This window comes from Chanos chanos, chromosome 5 (assembly GCF_902362185.1).
Source record: "Chanos chanos chromosome 5, fChaCha1.1, whole genome shotgun sequence".
Lineage (NCBI taxonomy): Eukaryota > Metazoa > Chordata > Actinopteri > Gonorynchiformes > Chanidae > Chanos > Chanos chanos.
Genome location: NC_044499.1, coordinates 15,702,983 through 15,724,929, shown reverse-complemented (window position 1 = coordinate 15,724,929; position 21,947 = coordinate 15,702,983). Strand labels below are relative to the sequence as shown.

Genomic DNA, 21,947 nt, shown 5'->3' with positions numbered 1-21,947 from the left:
AACGTTCTTTGTCTCTACTAAATATTACTACCCTTAAATTTTTCCCAGTGAGAACAGATAAGATGATGTCTGAGGAGCCACATCAAACAGACAAAGAGTTACCAAGCTAATTAACATCTACTGTCTTAAAACATCTTTATCACTGATGTCTCTAATTTTTTTCAGATATATTTACCACTGATCACTGACTATTGAGGAACTCAGACCTCAACCTGAGTTTTACTGCATTACTGCAATGTGTCCTTTTATTCTTGAATTCTCAAAACCCCTGACTGTCATTATATAAACAAAAGGTCATGGACTGTTCAGATATGCATTTTCATACATATATGTAGTCATAATATGCTAACAGTGACATAAAGAACATAAAGACATTGTTTATTCCCTGCACCAATGAATGAGGGATATGACATCCTACCTTCTCTCAGAAACTAGAGCCCATAGTTATGTGATATGCTATATAGTTATAAATATCAGTCATACCACATCTGCTGAAATCAGCAGACACACACATGCACACACACACGCGCACACACACACACACACACTCACACACACACACACACACACACACACACACGCACACACACACACACACACACTGTCCATCCTGAGAGCTTCCTGCTGGTATTGCTGTCTACGCATTTTGCATCCAGTCGAAAACGATCATGCTCTAGAGGTCAACATGGCTGACTGCTATCAGCCATGTAGAAAAGCACAAATCTCTATAGATAACTCTAATGACTCTATACATTAAACAATACTGAGATTAAAGAAGACAGAGAGCCAAAGAGAGAGAGAGAAAGAGAGAGAGAGAAAGAGAGAGAGAGAGAGAATGAGATAGAAAGATGAAGACAGTTGAAACGGACATGTGGACACAAAGAATGAAAGTAATAACCTCATTAATCAGACACTCACCATAGTCTGGGGTACTTCATTGTGACTGTATTTGTATGTTAGCAGACATAGTAATAGGTACTGTCTCTCCAAATAAAACATTACCCCTTTTAGCGACTATCTGGGTAAACTGGAACTGAAATGGGGGGCTAAGTACCATTATCATTTGATGGGCATAATGGATGATACAACTCTGAAAATGTATCTGTGTAAATAATAAACAATCATAGTTGAGCATAAACACAGATGACGGTCAAAGCCCACGGAGGGAGAGGCTCCTCATGTTTACGAAAGGAGTTGTGACTTTTCATGGAATGTGAAGCAGTCTCTTGGCGAAAGAACACATATTCCGAAGGCCTTCAGTTAGGTTCATAGATAAAGTTTGGGAAATTTTTCAATTACAGTCACGGAAGCAGCCACCTCAGATCAAGTTCTAGAAGGATTCACAATAGCAGTGCCCTTAAATCATAATAACAACCAAAACAATCACAGGAGGTTCAAAAATGTCTGGTCTTGCTTTGAATGTTTCCATAATGTTTAGCAGAAAAACTGAAGAGGGAAACATAAAAATCATGTTCACATAAACACCTGAACGCAAAGATAAACGTGTGCACATACACGCACAAACACGGGCGAACTGAAAAGTCCTTTAATCAGATTGCAGTCCAGTAAGGAAGGAAGACAGTAAATAACAAATGTGAAACAGGGGGTGGGACTGTTCCTGATCATTGTCCTGCCCAGTTCCTCTGTCCCACAGGATCTTTCAAGCACTTCATTATTCAACACATGTACACACACTGTACTCCGCACTGTGACGCAGACATGGACACTGGTCTCCTAGCATACAGTTGTACAGTGAACAGACATAACGTACAACATTCAAGATACAACTCACCTACATTATAGATCTCAAAGTATATCAATTAAGAGACTAATTGTGCTTCTATTTTAGAGAAGCTTTACATTCACCTTACGTTACGTTCATTCATTTAGCTCTTATCGAAAGCGACTTCCAGCTGCGCTTAATCTGAAAAAAAAAAAAAAAAAAAAAGAAAAAACTTCTCCAAACCACACTATTCTAAATCTGACCTTACCTTCCCTCTTACCATCCATCCCATCCATCAGAGGGCGGAAGTCAGCTTTCCCCACAGTCTCCCCGACTTTGTCGTCAAAGCTCTCTGCCTCCAGTCCAGCCACAAAGTCCCTCTTCAGAACGCTTTCCTGGCCCGGCTTGGGAGCGCCATCTGTGAAAGCGTCACGCAAGCTCAGGTCCATTTTCTGAAACGGGTAGGGACAGATCAAGATTAAACAACCAATCACACTTGAGCCGCTTAGCTATAGAATGATCGGTTTTATCAAAGTACCATTTTATTCAATTATATCATTTATTTTTTTTGTCTCTGCAATAGAATGCAATACGGTGTGTGTCGTTGATTGATTTTATACTGTACTGATTTTACATGAAATAAAACTGATATTTTGGCTATACACCACAGCCTTAATAAAATAACTTTTTATTTCTATGTGGTGGTCTGTTGACATCCTGGTCTCTCACAGATGTCAATGGTGGCTTATAACATGCAGCTCTCAGCAGGAGGCTACACCAGATGTTCAGACATTGCAGATATTTGATCACATGACCATATGCCTTTGCCACTGTCTAAGCCCATGAAACATATATGATGATCAAAAACAGTGATATTTAAAGTCACTTTTTTTGGAAGTAAATTCTTTCATTTTTATCAACACTGTGGTCATACATACACATAGATGGAGTTTTGAATCTTGTTACACAATCAGTTCCACAATTACAAATAGGTTATTTGGCAGTGTTCCTTATGTGGGTACACAAAATCTGTGCTTATTCACAACATTAGAGCATGGACCAGAACATAACACTTACCGGTCTTTGCTTAATGTTGAAAAGATTCATTCAGGTTAATGAATTAATAAATGGGGTCATATTTACAACATTTTTGCACAACCAACATACATATCCTGGGCATCACGCATATTCAAACTATGATTCTGTGATCTACCAGCCATTCACAGTGAAACCAAAAACAGGCAAAAGAGAAAGGTTACCCTATATCCCACAGACAACGTTAAATATAGAGCCTGTATGAGACTTCAAAATCGATGCTAAGAAATTTAGTTCAGTATAGTCCAGAGCTCTACCGGTCTGCTACTATTCAAACTTCCTTTATAGTTTTTTGATTTTCTACATATATACATATATTTCTCAGTATTATAAATATATTTAGTAATTTATCTTGCATTAAGTTGCAGACACAAATTATGTTAGAGTTATGGTAGGATCAATGTTAATTAAATCTGGTCATTTGCTAAATAAGTCCAGTTGTCTTATAAATTATCAGCAACAGGCTGAGATCAAAACATAATGACATGATACATTCGCCATCAACCCACATCCCTGGCAACAATTTCCAACATGTCCCTGACTGCTTACTCATCTGTTATATTCTTTCTATTTCTCATTCCATGAATATTAAGTTTGGCAACTCTGCTGTTCGTCATTTTATATTATTCCTTGGTGAGAAATACCACAGTGCAACAACTCATACCCACTAGAATGAGGGACCAGCTGTAGCCATCATGACACTAAAAAACTATGCTATTTGTTAATCAGAACAAACATGAACGTGCAGAAAATAACACGTTTGCATTCCTTCATGTACGCAGTCATTAGAGTAATAGAAAATCACGTTCAGGAATGAGATTTACTGACGTGACGTTAAAACATACTTGCTAAAACAAGCTAAAACATGCTAAATCACTGTAGATTTCACAGGCAGAATGACAATGTCACAAACAAGCCTTATATGTTTTTTTTTCTCTTGCTTCCCCCTAAATAGACTGTCCAAGTTTCATGACTTCCTTTTCCCCCTACAACACAGGCCAGTGAGAAAGAATGAAACCCGGTAAGTCTGCCCAAACACAAGAGTAAACAGACCAGTCTTTTCATGAAAGAAAGATTAGCACCATCTCAAGCACTTCCAGGTGCTACAGCGGCCATGATTCTGGTCTTTGGCACTGGGCCCGACTCAATCTTCCCATTTCATAAACCTCAAAAAGTGAGGCCTGATGACCTTTTGCAGTCGTTACTTCGCGAGAAAATATCAGAATTCATTGTCGACCAAAAAAAAAAAAAAAAGGAAGAAGGAATGAGGGGCATGATCAAACATATAAAGCGAGGATTTTCCAAATAAAAAACTGTTACTATCATGCTCCCTATACTACATGTGAGGAAAATGACACATGCTTCAACACAGCAGTCATTATAGTTTTTCTCATTTCTAAATCCTCATTCTCTGATCCGTCTACACACTCCACACTCAAACAATTGAGCATTGTCCAATTGCGCACACACAAACAGAGAAAGACGGGGGGATGTGCGGGAGGTGAGGAGGGGCAGAGAGAGAGAGAGAGAGAGAGGGAGAAAGAAAGAGAGAGGGAGAACCATCTCCAAGCTGTCATTGTGCAGCAGCCTAAGAGTGCATGTTTGTTTGGCATGGAAGGAACTGTGTTCCATTGTTTCATGAGTGACCACACTATGTACAGTCAAAGAGCTCCAATTAGCATAATGACACACACTGCACTGTCCTGTAGGAGCCTCAAATCACAGTACACCACACAGAAAAAAAAACAACGACATTAAGGCACACAAATAGAGACGTGCTGTGCAAACAATTATTGAGGGTGACGGAGAGAGGTGAGCTGATAAACCGGTAAATCAGACAAGTCAATCTTTATCCATCCCTGTTTGATGAAAAAGCATTAATATGATTATGCAAGTCTGTTCAGGCCTAAACATAGGATTAAAATGCTACAGCTTCAGAACCAAAACCCCCTCAACTAACGTAAATCTCTCTCTCTCTCTCTCTCTCTCCCTCTCCCTCTCCCTCTCTCGCTGTTGCTCTTTCCTATTCACTTAAACTATTTATCCAGAGCTTTGTCTCTGCATATACATTCTCTCTTTCTTCTCTCCTGCCCCTCCCCCCTCTGAGAAGTGGGCAGACATGGGGCAGTGGCATTGGATGAACGTGTAGTATACTGGGATGCTCTGACTGATGATAAGAGGCTAAAGATCAGCTGGTACAGCACTGTTAGGGATTACTGCTGGAGTGCTTTCCCCTCTGTTTCTGCCCTGGACAATTCCACAATCCCTCTGCCACACAAGCCAACTCTCTCTCTTCTCTGCAGTTGCCCAGTGTGAGGGACTGCCCTGCAAAATAGCGACGAGACGAAATGGCTGATTTCAAAACAAGGCATAGAACACAATGAGCGTAATTTTACAATCTAAAGATAATTTATTCAATTTCTCCTTCTATTCTCTGACACAGCTGTGGAGAGTTCACACACTGTCATTCTAATACAGTCAGGTGTGCATGTCTATGCTATCCCAACCAACATGACATTCAGCTCCTTCAGAAGGGGGAGAAGCAGGCACAGTATAGGCTTATTGAGGAACAGTCGGTTCATCTGTTCTGGTCTGGGTTTGATCTGCAATGTAGGCTGTAGGCTGGCACAGAGGCCCGTGTTGATCAGTCTCAGAGCGGTCCTGTGTGCAGTGAGCGAGTTGCTGGTGATTCAGCAGTTTTTTCTATGTGACGCATGATGCCACTAGTCCTGCTGACATCACCTCACTTCTCTTTTACTGCTTCCCCTCACAAGAGACTGGAGTGAGAGCACTCTCAGTCACTCTCTTCTCGTTTTTCAGTGTGTGTATGAGTGTGTGGAGAGCCATGTCAGCATATCGTGCTTGACTGCATAACACACAATACAACATTATTATTACATTTCAGTCACATCATGAGATACACATCATGATATCTATAAGGACATAAACAGCAACAAAAGATAAGGGACATTAAGAGGAGCTACTGCTCTCTCTAAACTAAGAGTTGTGTCTTTTCAGACATTGCTCGACTGAAACGCTTGACACGGTCAACATGGACCGACGTAAACTAACATTCCTTCCTGTCTTGCTTTAAAGGAGAGTTAAGACTGCAGTACTATTTGAGAGTACTGGGATTCAGCTGGCTTTGGTACCCATTTGTGTTGCTGTGTAAACTCCCTATTCCAGCATTCCTGTATGAATGCACAGGCAACGTGGGATGGAGCTCTGAGTCAATGCATTCCATTGTGATCCAAAGCTACTGACTACGCTGTAGCCGACCACCACTCATTGTCAAAGGGTTTATGTCTCTGTGCCACAGACTGTCTTTCAGTTTCTTTTCTATGCCAAACCATGGGGCACCCCAAAACTTATAAACAGCTGATTAACCCACCCAAACGCACACATGCGGATCGACAGGCTGGAAACTAATAAATAATTCTGGATTTACAAAAAGAATAACTGGGGGCATATATAAGTTTATCACAGAAAGTGTTCATCATTGGATGTGAGTTAAAAAAACGATTCATACAAATATTTCCTCAAGGCTCAGTTTAACTGAAAAAGTTCATACAGTCACAAAAGTTCCAACTAGATGTTTTTGACTGCTTTTTATTGTTTCTTTGCTTCTTACTGTTCCTTTGCTCAACATTTTAAAAGTTGCAATTCCCTTTGTCACTGCTTAGGCCCTTACACTTCCCCAATTTCATGCAGAACATAAGAGCGTCATATTGCTTCCCCTTTGGTCGCTGCGAGACAGAGAAGGGAGGATGTCGTGGTGGATTACGGTCAGCGAGTGTCTCTCGGGGCAATTCAGATTGTGTGTGACAGCAAGCCAGGCATCACAACAGGCCAGCAGGCCCTGACCTGACACCCAAGCAACCAAACACATGAGAGAGCTGTATGCCATCTTCCCCTGCTCCCAACTCCCTTTAACATGTGACATCACTATGCCTTATCCTCCACTGTCGCGCAAACAATTATTAAGTATTATCGTTACTTGAGTGGTTCTTCTTAGAGTCATAAGGTTAGTCCTGTAGGACAAATCTGAATTTTATTATCATTTCTGCTCAGCTCCTCTCTGTCGCAAGGAGAATAAATTAAGGGAAGCAGGGAATTTAAGAGAAGCAGGAGTGCACTCAACAAAAGTGACAATATTTTGCAGTATAGCTGTACCTCAGAACTTTCTGTTAATTCTACCCATGTATTATAATATATTTTCAGCCAACACTTTAGACCTGGTCTTACGGTGAGCACTACACATATCAGTCAGGACACAATGTACACACAAGGTACAAGGGTATATCCCTTTTATTATGAAACACCTGTTCAGCTAGTTTAGCACAAAGCCTAACATGGGTGCAGTTCTGCTCAAAATTAGCCTTGTGGAAAATAACCAATCCAGAACACTCACTATGAATAAAGAGTGCCACCTGAGAAAGAAAAAAAACACAGAGCTGATGGTTACACCATAAAGAAATAGCCCAGCCATTGCTGGGTTAGGGAATAGAAAAAGGGGGTGTGGTAGAGCACACATAAGCAGCAAGTGGAAGTAATTTTTCCTTGGGCTCCCTCTCATGGTCCTCAATTAGACTGTAATCCGAGGAGGATGTGATGCATTTCAGTTTCATCTAGGTATACCCCTAAGGATCAGCTAAAGAGAGATTTAAGGCAAGACAGCAAGGAGGAAGAGGTTCATTTCATAACGCATAAATAATCCAATCCCTACTAATCCATCCATCCCTCCATCCATCCATCCATCCATCCATCCATCAGCTACACTACCTATATAACCAAACGTCATTCAGTGCACAATTTAGCACAATATGATGACGCGTAAAGTGTATATTAAGGTATGCAGGTAAGACGCATTGCAGAGCAAAGACAACATGATAACGCTCATGACAGTTCATGATGCAACCCGTTGTTTGAACAGCGAATATATGGACTGCGGTGCACGGTGCCCACACTGAAAAGAACAATGCGTGCGAATCCATCCAGCAGTTAAAGAAAAAAAAAAGCCTGAAGCGGCTCAATCCACTGTGGCGAATGTAACGGCATGAAAAGCGTCAATCATTTGGGACACTAACAGAGTCCAAAGGGTATGTAAATTCTGGTAAATGGTTAACAACCTAAAAGTGAGCACATTATTACAGTTATGTAACGACAATGACAATGACTGAATGTTTTTGGAGTGCTGCAGCGGACACCTGTCTAAAACCAAAGCATCTAAGCTAAACTGCGGCAATGATGCAACAAAGGAAAATGTCTTTAGTACGGTGTTTATGAATTATATTCTTTTGCACATACAAAATGTCAACTTAGAAATGCACCACATTATTACAATGTCTTAACAGCTTGATCGCATACAGTAATTCCAGCATCTGTCAAGGGACTGCGACTGCACCCAGCATTTTAGCAAGCGTCCATAAAGAGCATACTCTAACACAATTTCGTCATTTTCAAAACTGAGTTATATAGAAGAACTGGAAAAATTGTTTGGCTTCAAGCAACAATAACTGTGGGGAAAGTATGATTTTCTATGACCACTCACCAGTTGTTGTGTTTTTGAAATCGTTTGTCCGTGATAGAAGTGTCTCTGCTCACAATCAGATCCGCCTTCTCGTACAGTGCGCTTCTTTGACCAAGAAAAAAACAACCCGCCCCTTCTCTGGCTGCACCAATCGCGATGAAGGAACACTACTGACAATGCTTTGATCCCTTAAGATCCAGCATTATGGCAATACTCATGCTACCCTGCTATACATTTTGGAGCATCCTTATTACGGAGATGCCTACGGACTGATGAGGGACAGCCGATACGCGCAATGAACATCACTAATTTCTAACCGAGAGGCAATCATTTTGCCCAATCAAAAACCAGAGAACAGTTTGTACCACCATGAATAGCCGAAAGGAATGACATAACATTTGGGCATAAGAATGCTTCGCATTGGATGGTGAAAGGAAACGTTACTATGGCTAACCGATTAAGAATTATTGCAAGCGGTGTTTTATCTTAAAGCAGAAATATTGTGTCCTTTGTCCGTCTTAACCATCGATAATATACTTAAAAATAAAGTTGAAATATTTTATTATTAATGAATAATACAGAGCATGTCTGCAACTCATTTTCAGATGAAAAGCACAGGTTAAAAAGATGTGTGTGACCAGATAACATTGTTATGGATCACTATCTCTATGCTTAAAGCAACCGCTTTTCCGTTTCCGTTTTTTCCCTTTGTGGGCGAGTCTTAAACCCAAATAGTTCTTTATTAAACAGCTGTGTTTATGCAAACAAGCCACTTCTCATTTTGTCTCCGCATACAGTATGTATATATATATATATATAAAAACCGTGCAGATGAAAAAAGACATGTAAGTCATAACTAAGCTCTTTTCTCCCTCGCAATAATCAAGTAAGAAGTTAATGAATGGGGCTAACTAAAGTTCAATCTAATCACACAGTGTCATAGTAGATTTCAGATCAGTGTTTTACATTGTGCATGCTTATAATATTTATTAATCATTACATCACATGATGTGACATTCAAGTCAAACTGTTCACATATCTTTCCCATTTTATGACCTCTGTCTTTTGGGCAAGTTGGTACAAAAATGCATTGCTGTGTGACGTTAAAATTTTCAATCAGTTGAGTATTTTATTTGGTAAGAATAACCAAGCAGTCGGTAATGATCAGAGTTAATAAGCTAATATCTGCACAATAACCCATCTAACTCTAATCAACACATATCTCTAATTAGGGTGTCACATAAATAAGTACCATTAACATTCAAGATGCATTTTAACATTGAAGTTCACACTCTTTATGGGAACCTTATTCCCACCTGAATATTTTAGCACACAAATGTCCTAATAGTGCATATGTATAGGAAGACCCTAAATAAAATATCAAAAATCTTCATAATAAAAATCTAAATGATATGTATGATATAAAGGAAAATCTCCCTGATTTAAAATAAACAGCTTTCACTCCAAGACTTTTTGTTTTACTCAAATGAATAGTTTCTTGACTGAATATTGGAATTGTTCAGATAATGAGAACACCCATCGACCTAAGACTGGTAAATTCATGAGTTCTGTAATATAGTTGAATGTACATTAGTGACAACCAAAGACTGGAGTAGGACAGCCATGAAAAAGAAAAAAAATATGCATTTTGTTTGATTTCAGATTTGTTGACTGAATGTCAGATTTCTTTCATAATAACTATTTACAAAAGAAGATGCATACCCTTTGTTAAACACATCCTCTCTACAAAAGATAATGTCATCATTTTTCAATGCCTCACATAGAATTCATCATGGATATGCTCTCTAGAAGACCTACTTAGAATTTATAACATATTAATTTCATTGTGGTTTTGAGAAATGAACCAGGCTGGTTGCTGAAATATGACATGTTCTTTAAAAGAGCTACTGTTTAATAGCAGGAGGGCACACTCTGCATTGTTAGACCAGCTAACACATACAGTTTCCTCAAATCTATTAGCAAGGTCTGTTGATTAGATAATGTTTTATGGTGTGTTTATATAGCAAAACAGTGGAAGATGGCAGTTTTCTAGGAACCACACTCCCACTTTTATAACAATGAATGCATCTTTCTTTGTATTTTATTTTCCTCTAAGATAATTGGCATAAACACCTAACACCCAGAATTGCAGCTGTGTCCCTCTGGTGTCAAGGAGTCCTCCTCAGTTGGGTGTCTTTCAGGCAATGAGCTTGCTGCAGCCTGTGGATGACTTAGTGGGTCCAGGGACAGTCCATCCTGGCCTGCACCCTGGACTATGGAAGTCTCTGGATGTCCAGTAATGTCTACCAGGTGTCTCTCTGGATACACACTGAAGACAGGAGAGAGACTCCCAAGTGTAAAGCTTGTACTCAGGTGTCCAGATCCAGTCTGATCCTGGGATTGGCCTTCAGCTAGGCTACCTAAGGGAGAATCCAAGAGCTGTAGCTCCAGGGCATCCTGGAAGGATTTACTAGACTTTTTTGGGCATAAGTCCTGTGGATTGAGGATATGAAGAGGAATACAAAAAAGGTGAGAAATGGTTTTTATATTAAAAAAAAGGTTTGGATAAGAACACTAAAATACAATAAAATGCAAAAATAAACTCCTAGTGCAGCACTTAGTTTTTTAATTTAAACTTTGAAGTCTCCTCTTTTAGTAAAACTCTCATTGCAAAATCTACTTTGTCTTTGACTAGGCTCAGCATGGAATACCACAATGCATCACAGTGTATACATTATCAGTAGACAGTCTAGTTTAGTGTCTCAGTACCTCTGACAGTACGGTCAGTGTCTGTGTGTCCAGAGGGTTAACAGGTGGAATTAGTCTCTCCTCAGCTCTCAGTGAGTTTGGAGACGTGTCTTTGGGAGAGGTAACAGAGCTGTAGGCGGGGGGCACCAGGGCCATCTGCCTCTGAAGCAACTGCATAACAGCCCCGATATCCATGGACATGCGAGACTCAAGTCTGGCAACGTGCAGGATTAAAAAAAGCAATATTCGGTGTATAACTGGGATTAAACTTTAAGCCATGAACTACAAGGGATTTCCAGTGTTAATGGGGTAAGGCATGAGAAGGTAACATACAAAATGTATAACTCAACTTTTTTTTGTTTAATGGTTTTACTGTTTAAATAAAATGGGCTATGTTAGCTCTTCATACTTTAATTGAAAACTATTGTGAAGTCATTTGCCCAATGAATTCTGACCTGTGAAGCTGTTTTTGCAACATGTCCAGTCGGTTCTCCACCTCTGCACACTGGCCCTGTGAGATAGTGTGAAGGGGTGCGCTGGGTGGAGGAGGTGGGAGTGATGAAGAGCTCATAGAGTGACTGGGCACTTCTTGGTGTTGATGCCCACTGCTCTCATCCCAGAAACCAAAAATGTTGGATACTCCTGAAAAAGCTCCTGGTTAAATACATGGATGTCAAATTCAGCAAGCCTATTCAGTATGAACAAGAAAACAGTGAAATGTGAACCGCAGTGCTACACTACACAGTTGAAAGAGGGTTGAGCTTTTTTAATGAGGAGCCAGCATATTTAATCACATATATACACAAATAGTAAATCTATTTAGTGAGGATCAGAGATGTAACACGCAGTAATAATGTGTCTACCTGAGAGTGCGTTGCAAGATGTGCTAGTCTCTCCATTTGTATCATTACTTGCACTGAAATGAGACGTGGACTGGCCAGGCCTTGGTAGAAAAGCATCCCTCTCCTCATCACTGCTTGATTGAGAAGGTGGCTGCCCTGAATTCCTTCTGTCTCCGTGGTATTTGTTGTTCTGATCCTGTTGCCAGGGAGTTGTTATCTTCTGTTTGGCCTCCTCATTATCCATGTGATCTGACAAGAAATGCCATAATGTGACATGGAGAACGGAAAATGAGGATGTAGCATAGTTGAGAAGTAACGATGAAGCAAGCTGAGAGGCAAGTGCCACGATATGAAAAGATGTGTGTGTGTGTGTGTGTGTGTGTGTACACTTCATTTTAGCAGTGAGAAAGTACTGCGTAATGTGAATCATGATGTGGGGAACCTGGGGTTGTTACCTTTTTCATCTCTGTGATGGAGGGACAGATTGCTTCTGCGTAGTCGACGGTTGAGGCAAAGACTGTCAGGTTCTTCATTACTCATTGATCTTGGGATCATATTTATCTGTATGGAGAGAAAGAGAGCAAGGTGCTGAACAAACCACTTGATCAGAAACCTTTATGTGCACTTACAAGTATGAACTACCTGTGCAAGTTAAAACTAAAATTGTGTTGAGTGCAGAGAATTATCGTCATTGATCAGTCAATGACCTTCTTACATCATTTTACCATATTAACTCTGCATACTTACATCACGCAGGTTGAATGTAATCTCCAGGTTGCTCCAGAAATGGTCAGAAAATTCCGGATACATGTCCAACACCTCAAGAACATCTTCTCTGTGAATCTTGTGCAGGTCGCAGTAGGTTAGTGCTCTGACATCAGCACTGGACTTCCCAGGACGAGCATACAAATTAATGGGCTCCCCAAAGATGTCATTTTTCCCTGTGGAATAGAACCAGAATTACATATCGCCATAATATGCTTGGTTTTCTGCTGTGTAGGTAAGTGACCGAATACATCACCCTCTGACAAGACAGATGAGACTGGATAAGATCAACTTAATTCATTCCTTTGGGAAACTTCTTTTGTGCTGCATGATATAATATACAATATACAAAACACAGACCCATCTGCAAAGTACAATATACACTATACAATATACCATACATGTTCCAGTATACTCCGTACAATGCAATACGCTTCGATACAGCACTGTAAAGTACAGTACTATACACTGCACAATACAACACACCAGTAATCAGCCAACACTCATAGTATAGAGTATGATAGGGGGCAATACTACAGAAATGAGTAAACTCAGTGATTATTACATTATTTTGTCATTATTTGTCTTTGTATACCAAATTTGAAAAAAAAGGAAGTGCACACCTATGTGTGGTGCATTTCAGTGATGCTACAATTGCATTCTCAGTAGATGGCGCTGTATCCTCAGTGTTCATGTCTAAAACATAACGGCCTAACAGAAAGGTCCATATGACAGTACCACACACAATGGTTGCCAAACAGTATGGCTACAGTCTAAATGTTTCATTTCTATGACAAAGTACACAATAAGTTAATTTCATGTAGTATGTTCACACTTGGATACAGTGCTTGATTTGTAATTTGAGAGGTCCAAGAACTCCAAATGTTTGCAAATCCAGCAAGTCTTGAGAGAGAGAGAGAGAGAGAGAGAGAGAGAGAGAGAGAGAGGTGACAGAACTCACAGGTACAGGCACGCACAGCGTGTCTCACGCTTTCATGATTCTGAAATGAATGGCACAGCCTTGCGTATGCCCTGTAACTCTGTAGAATTTAAGCCAGTCATTGCTGCTTAAGAAGTCAGGCCTGTCACAGAAACACTTCCATAACGTTGCCATGAAAGAAAGTTGCCTAAACCTAAAAAGACATCTTTTTACAGAATAAATCTACAGATATCCATCAGCTCCAGCTGCCCCATGTGCCTCTGTATGTCATGCTGATCAATGAGTTCACATAAGGCTATAACCACATAAGAACAGCGCCACTCTTGGAAGTGGCACATGGGAACGTGCTTTAAATAGGTTATGGCGACTGTTATGCTAATGAAGCCTACATGCACAGACAAATAGAGTTTTTGTGAAATATATTAACATTATATTCGGCTACACACATTGGTGCTCATGTACAGTTTGGTCCAAGGTCAAAAGGTTTCGGGAACAGTTTTTCATGTAATCCAATGCAATAAATCCTGCTGAAAGTTGTTTAGCCCTCTCTCTGCTTTTGGCTAGGCTGCAAGACAGACAACATCTCCTAATCCAGTAAACTTACCTAAGATGGCTAACACCACATCTCCACGCAGGATCTCAATAGATCCACGGGAGATGAAGTACAGGGCAGAGATGACATCCCCTGCATGCACCAGTGTGTCCCCAGGTGGTGCATGGGTAGTTTTAAACTTCATGGCCAGGGCGCGCAGGCAACCTTTAGTAGAGCCCTTGAAGGCCTTGCAGTTCTGGAGCAGAGTGCGGTTCAGGTGCAGGCAGATATCTGCCTGCAGGCATTCTGGGAAACCCTTCAGCACCTGCCCAGGAACAGTGAGGAAGATATTAATAAGTATGCAGGAAACAAAGGGAGATACCTGTTGAGCTCCACCATGTGATTTATAATGTATGGGCTCCTCTGTGTGTGTGTGTGTGTGTGTGTGTGTGTATATGTGTGTGCGCGCGCTCGCATGCGTGCGCTAATGTGTGTGTATGTGTGTGTGTGTGTGTGTGTGTGTGTGTGTGTGTGTGTGTGTGTTCCCGTGTGCATGTGACTGTGTGTGAGAGAGGAATGACAGTGGCTCACAGCATTCATGTCAATGCCATTGGTGTAGGACCAAGCATGTTGAAAGTACTCCTCCAGTCTTTGACGTAGAGGGTTGGGGATCTGATGGAAGCGGATAAACTCTCGCACACGTAGCATCTGAGCATGGTAGCGGGCGGTGCCAGAGTACAGCCTCTGAATGATGGCAGACACATTTCCAAAGATGCTGGCATACATCAGTGCTGTCCAGATAGAAAACAACATTGAGTGCTGATAACTGTTTCAAAAATCTAACCAGATGTAATTCAGGACTCAAGACAGGCATGTTCTGCTCTTATAAAGGGTTACACCACATGTGTCTTGGCAGCATTGAATATCTTTATGGGAAACTCACAGCCAATAAGCATAACACAGATAGAGAAGATCTTCTCAGAGTTGGTGTTGGGAGACACGTTTCCAAAGCCCACACTAGTCAGGCTGCTGAAAGTGAAGTAGAGGGCAGTGACATATTTGTCCTTTATGGAGGGTCCTGAGTCTGACCCATTGTAGGGCTTCCCAAGTTGTTCTCCTAAAGAGTCTAGCCAGCCGATCTTGGAATCGCCGTTCCGCTCCACATTCCCTATGGCATACCATATGCAGGCCAGCCAATGAGCAATCAGTGCAAAAGTACACATGAGTAGAAAGAGCACAGCAGCACCATACTCTGAGTAACGATCCAGTTTACGAGCAACACGGACCAATCGCAGAAGTCGTGCAGTCTTCAGCAGGCCAATCAGAGTCGTTGTCTGAAGTGGGAAGAGCAAATAATTGTAATATAAATTAAGTAAATAAGTATTAGGTAGGTTTGTGGAAAAAATAAGTTACATACACCAAGTCCCAAGTATACGTACTGCTCTATGGTGTTACTTTGTAAATCAAAGACAACAATATCCCTAAGCCACCTCACCTCTTCACCAGAGCGGTAGATGAGTAGGTCAAAAGGAATGGCAGCAACCATGTCAATCAGGAACCAGCCTTTGAAGTAGTGCACAGCGATACGGATGGGGTGACTAACCACCTCGTCATTGCTGTTGACATAAGTGGTACGGAAGTTTATGATGATGTCTATGATGAACATAATGTCTACGATGAGATCGACCACAGTAAGTGGACTACAAGTGTAGCCACACTGCTGCATGGTGGCTTCATCCTCGTCACTCAGCAAAAATGCAGCTGAGTATGGTGTGAAGATCGCTGTGTAGATGACCAGCAGCAAGATAACCCAGTCCCAGACTGCCTTAAAGGGGCTATAGTGCAGGATGGTCCACTTGTGGATGCGGGGAGCCTGTAGCTTATACTCAGGAAGAACGTCTGCCCCCAGAGAGAGGACCTGTATGAGGGAAATGACTATTCTGAGATGCTTTCCTTCACATCAGAATAAGATGGGTGCATTTCATATATATATATATATATATATATATATATATATATATGCACACATGTATACATTTAATTGAAGATTATTGTCAGAGGTTATAGCACAGGGACTGACAGGGACAACAGATGAGCACCGAGACCAGTTTAACAAGTTGTAATACTTTTTGAAATTTGTGACAATTTTCACTGTGGCAGTCCAAAAACAGAAGGTTTTGCATAATAACAATGGCAACTGAATGCAGTTAAGGGTTAGCAGTAGTCCCATGTGATGGTGTTATACTGGAATGAGTGCAGTAGCTGATCATGCAGGAGTTGACTTGCTGAGGCACCGTTTGGAAAACACCAGTACTCATACAGCTATGACTAGTTCAGGGCTCCAGAGACAGGGCTTTAATTACTCAGAGGCAAACTCCATTGCCCAGCCGAGGTCAAGGGCTAGTGGGACTACCCTGAAAAATATGTGTATGCTCATGCCTAAAGACAACATAAATACACACACACACACACACACACACACACACACACACACAAAAAGGCGAACAGTTTTTCTATCGTCTAATCTTACTCTTTGTGTAAGTGAGTGGAAACGTACTGGTAAATAAAGGGTAACAAATCTCCCATATCTGGAAGCAGCCTAAGACTGATATAGAGGAGGCAGAGATACAAAGTCATAATTCATTTATGCTAATCTAATATTTCTCTTGCTCGTTATCCACCAATTACAATGAGAAACTATATCCGCGGCAGAACAGAAACAACAGACCCTCACAATATAATTCATTTATGGAAACCAAAGTCACTGTTTTAAGACATTTTATAACCACAGACAAATATTCTATTTTTGCCACCCCATTAGGTGCATGCTCAGAAGAACAGCTCTTGTTATAGTTTACAAAACCGTAGTTTACCAGTGGATTTGATATGTTTAATTCATGCCCCTATTTCTGTATCTCAGTAACAATTACCATAAAAAATCCTTTGCAGTTTCCATTTCGTCTGTGATGTTTATTTTTTCTCTCAAACAGAAGAACATGAGTAACTTTCCATGTTAAGCAAGCTTATGTTCGCATAAAATTACTTAGCGTGAGGAAAAAAAAAAAACACTCTTGTATCATTTATATTAGACAGAGCAACTATATTCACACTTACATTTTGTTCTAAGTGACTCCATGGCTGTAACCACAATTCAGTTAGTTTAACATTTTACCCATCTTATAAAGGTATCTACTACCCAACCTCATATTTGTCCGTTCAACTTTTCAGCCCCTGAACTCTCAGCTCTTACCTCTCTACCCTCCTGTGGCAGGTGTGGGCTTCTATTTTCCCAGCACCAAAAGGTCTGGGAGCCCAGCTTGGAAGACATGAGTGTTTCAGAAGGAGGAAGACGGAGACGAGGAAAACGAGGATTAGAACGAAGAAGCTTGTTCAGTAACTTAAGCACCAACGTCAGAATCATGGTCCTCAGCACCATCCAGAGGAACTCCAACGGCCACAACCCCACAGAACAATCAGCAGGTTGGGGTGAGAGAAAGGCACTGATGCCTCAGCTCTGGAGTTCAGTACCATCCCCAGGTTTCAGCTGGAACCACAGAACACTCAAAGGGACTGGAGACTGAACCTCATAGGACCCGTTCCACACGCTGTTCCACAGCTCGCCTCTTTTGGTCTTTGACACACTGCTCTTCCTGCTCTGCTGTTATGCTGCTGTCTGAGAGATGTAGTCCACTTATGACCAGTTACACATATCCGATCACCCTACTCTTCCCTCTTCTGCTCAGCTGTGTAAGTTGCTTCATAGATCTCCGAGGTCCTAGTGGCCCATGTGGTAACTAATTCATAAATCATACATACTAAAATTTCAGATTAAATCAGCAGTTTTATGGAAAATACAAATCTGTGATTCACTAAGTCTCTGTTGCTGCTCTAGATAGATATGACACAGAACAGCTGTTGAAGCTTCTTCACACACACACACACACACACACACACACACACACACACACACACACACACACACACAAACACATGTACACATGGTAGGAAGAAAAGGACCAAGAAAGGGAGACAGAGAGATAGATAGTGAGGGAAGCAATGGGAGAGACCGAGTAAGAATTAGACAGCATGCATCTTGAAACAGAACGGTTGCTGTGGCAGATATGTTTGTTATATTATGTAAGGATAGATAAAAGACATCCGCTCAGGAAATGGACACTACTATGATGAAAGGATCATTTAAGACACAGCTACTAAGCAGGTTTTTACTATAATGTCTCCTCAAGTATCTACTGGTAAAGTCTCTCTACACGTTTCAACAACTAAATTGACTTATGCAATCTATCTTCTTGGTCTCAGTCCATTAGACAACCAAAGAAAGAATGTAAGACCTCATGGCATTGTTCTACTGTCCTTGCAAATTTTCCATAGGTGGGAAACATATTAACTGTGAGTGAGGGGAATATGAGGGAGGTGGGGATGGAGCTGAGATGATAAAGAGATGAGAAGGAGAATGAAGCAATTGGCTGTGAGTCTCTAAAGAGCTTTCTGAGACTGAGTTCTAGTAACATGCCAGCAAACCATAAAATACACTGATGCAATCCAGCTTCAATTTCACTGCATTATTATGATATTAAAATGGGCTCAACCAAATTTCCTTACTAGAGAACAGTATAGACCTTAATAGAGTGTGCACTGGTATGCCTGTTTATACTCTATGTTCTTCCCTACCAAATCAGATACTGTAGATATATGTAGTAATGCATTAGTAGTCTTGTAACTTTGTAACAGCAGTCTTTTAAAGCACTCTTTTATATGTACTCTATTGGAGGGCAGGTCCCACAAGCAATATAATCTTTACTCTGCCCATACATACTTACCTAACATAAGAAATCTCCAAGTGTCACACCCAGAACAGACAGGCTAAAGGCCAAAAGACTATCAGGTGGGCCATTACTGATGGAAGTTAATGATTCTATACTGATTAATTAATGAGTCAGGAACACTGACAGTGCCTAACTCAATGTTCCATTCACAAATTCATGACTGCTCGGCCAATGTCTATGGTAAAACATGGCAAGACCTGACAGTGAGAAGATGAAAGGAGGATTGATAGGATACTGTAGGTGAGGAAAATAACTTTACTGCAAAACTGGATTGGGAAGTGGACCAGCCAGGTGAATCATATGAAGTCAGACAGGCACAGCTTGGAGTAAACCTACCATTGAGGGCTGTCATCAATCTTAACAACGTAAAGCCTTGTGGGAAATGCCATAGTACATGATGGGTTCCGTGCCTCACAGATGGTGGCGTGGTACTCAAGGGCATCTTTCTGCTCAGACGGATGTTGAGAACTTGACCCGATCACTGCTCTGAATGGGCGTATGCTCAGAAATGACAGCGCCACTCATTAGGACTAAAAATGTGACTGTGGCCTAGGATACCATGGTACCATTGTAATTTTTGTCTCCCCTGAAGAGTGTTTCATCATATCTAGCAAAAAAAGTGGCAATTGATTTCACTGGTTTAAAATAAGAAGTCACAAACTTGTTCTCACTCATGACTTTAAACACTGTTCTTGATTAATGGCAGGCTAAGAATAAAATTACTGATGAAGACTCTCTCAGTTCCAGAATGATACCATTGGAGAAGTAGCTGTTTACAACATCTGACTGTCAGTCCAGCTATTATGGAAACAGAATGGAAAACTACGATAACCACACTGTGTAGGTGGATGCCACTCATTAAAAATACATTCTTCATTTATCATTCAATAGACCAAGAATGACTTATTCAGTTCAGTCTGTCTTTATTTTATCTGTCATTGGCACTGAATGCTTGACAAAAGACAAACATACTGCAAGCCCAAGGCAAACCATTATACACGCTTCATGGGTTTTTCTGTAAAGATTTTAAAACCCATGTATGTCACACGTAAGTCCTGTATCAACACATACATGACTAAACTAAAGACTGATTTTTGAATACTCATAAAACAGTTTACTCCTTAACTCATATTTGCTCTGTCTGCTGAATTATATAGTTCTAGTTCTAAACCAGCGTGTGCAGAAATGAGTTCACAGATCTGACAACATGAAAGAAAATTAAAAACATTTATATCTTAGCATAATCACAAAGTAATTAAAACACTCCACACTTAATTCTCCAAGTCATTAAGACCACCAGCTACTCTCCTGAATCTTAACTGGCTGAGTAGAGACACCAAAATACATCATAAGCAACACAACATTACACCCACATTTCAGCATGTATTCTATGAATACGTCAGCAACACTTTTTGACTGTGAGTAATCTTACTGCCCTCATTTCTCACCACATTTGTTTTGTAAACAAAAAATTACAACATATTCAGGAGGGTTTTTTTTTTTATTCGTACATCTAAAAGTATAAACATGGATGCTGGCGTCATATTCAAGGCAGTCTCCTTTCCATCCTTCTCTTTCTTTGCCTGTCTTTGGACTAAAGACAACTCACCTCCTGGGCAACGATGCTGGAAATACGGACAACTCTCTTCACCCGGGTGTTCTTCCGCTCGTTACTCACCAGTGCCCCCTCTTGAGGAATACTGCTTCTGCCACTAAGGGACATCTTCCTGTCCCACTGTGTCTCCTCTGTGTCCATTACTCTCCAGAGTTTACCTCATCTTTACGCTACTGCTCACGGGTACAGCTCCTAACCTCCACACTCACCAGTCCAGTTCAGCTTTTGTCCCAGTGCACCTCCATGGCTGATACAGTCACTCTCTCTCTCTCTCTCTCTCTCTGTGTCTTTCTCTCACTAGCTGTGCTTTGCTATTTGATGGAACTCTGTTCCTTCTCACTCTAAGGCTTTTTCAGTTATCTGTCAGCTCTGCAATTCCAGTCTGTCTCATCGCTTTCAGTCCACAGTGTGCAGTTCTCAAAACCAGGTGTGCGCTCTGAGTGTTAGAGGAGTCTCATCTCTCATAAAGCTTGTCATCCACTACTTAGACTTGCAAATTTCTCTTCTCCTAATTTGCCAGAACCAATGGATAGGCAAAGTTGTTGGTCTTCACAGTGAACTCTTCTTCATTCATCCTGACTCCTTTGATTGTAAAATGAGTTCTATTGTGGTGTTGTGATCCACTGACCATTAACAAGAGGAGGAACTTGCGTCTCCGTCCAAACTGCTCACGGCTCCACTTTTTACACACGTTGTGATATCCCTGTTTGAAATCCTCCTCCTACCCTCTCTCCCTCCCTCCCTCCCTCCCTCCCTTTCTCTCTCTCTCTCTCTCTCTCTCTCTCTCTCTCTCTCTCCCTCCCTCCCTTTCTCTCTCTCTCTTTCTCTCTCTCTCTCTCTCTCTCTCTCTCTCTCTCTCTCTCTCTTTCTCTCTCTCACTCTGTTTCTCGCTCTCTCTCTCCCGCTCCCTCCCTTCCTCTCTCTACTCTGTGAAAGCTCCAATCAAGAGAAGCTGCAATTGCAGCTGGCTGTCTGCAGATGCTCCTTCTCCTCCTCTTTGTGTGTCTCTGACCCAGCTACACAATTTGACTGATATCCTATCCTCTCCTCCCCTGACAAACATAAACAGGCTCATATCTGTAGCTCTCTTCCTTGCTCATTTTACTCAAGCCCTCCTGTTGGGCTTAAGGTTTTTTTTTTCATGGTTTTCAAAACTCATGAGACACTTTTTTACCTCACCAAAATATTTCATTTCAAATACATTAAAGGCAATAAAATGAAATGAACACGCCCATAAAACATAAATGCATGCATATGTTTTAGATGAAATCATTTCAAATCAAACAAGCCAAACGTAAATTTCATGGTGACTT

General features: G+C 41.0%; 2 protein-coding genes across 2 annotated transcripts in view; both read right to left on the bottom strand.

Annotated features, from left to right (window-relative positions):
- The window catches only part of map4l (microtubule associated protein 4 like), a 33,394-nt gene extending 24,959 nt beyond the window's left edge, over window positions 1-8,435 (bottom strand). Inside the window, exons 1-2 of the mRNA XM_030773090.1 lie at window positions 8,370-8,435; window positions 1,992-2,175 (exon numbers count right to left, since the gene is read on the bottom strand). Coding sequence (XP_030628950.1) covers window positions 1,992-2,172 — 181 coding nt within the window. The 5' untranslated portion in view covers window positions 2,173-2,175; window positions 8,370-8,435. The remainder of the gene's footprint in view (window positions 1-1,991; window positions 2,176-8,369) is intronic.
- A 2,046-nt stretch (window positions 8,436-10,481) lies between these two features.
- Window positions 10,482-21,947, bottom strand: part of kcnh2a (potassium voltage-gated channel, subfamily H (eag-related), member 2a) — a 31,113-nt gene continuing 19,647 nt past the window's right edge. Inside the window, exons 6-15 of the mRNA XM_030774694.1 lie at window positions 15,671-16,093; window positions 15,119-15,509; window positions 14,767-14,966; window positions 14,248-14,500; window positions 12,686-12,879; window positions 12,394-12,499; window positions 11,960-12,187; window positions 11,552-11,750; window positions 11,118-11,310; window positions 10,482-10,856 (exon numbers count right to left, since the gene is read on the bottom strand). Coding sequence (XP_030630554.1) covers window positions 10,482-10,856; window positions 11,118-11,310; window positions 11,552-11,750; window positions 11,960-12,187; window positions 12,394-12,499; window positions 12,686-12,879; window positions 14,248-14,500; window positions 14,767-14,966; window positions 15,119-15,509; window positions 15,671-16,093 — 2,562 coding nt within the window. The remainder of the gene's footprint in view (window positions 10,857-11,117; window positions 11,311-11,551; window positions 11,751-11,959; window positions 12,188-12,393; window positions 12,500-12,685; window positions 12,880-14,247; window positions 14,501-14,766; window positions 14,967-15,118; window positions 15,510-15,670; window positions 16,094-21,947) is intronic.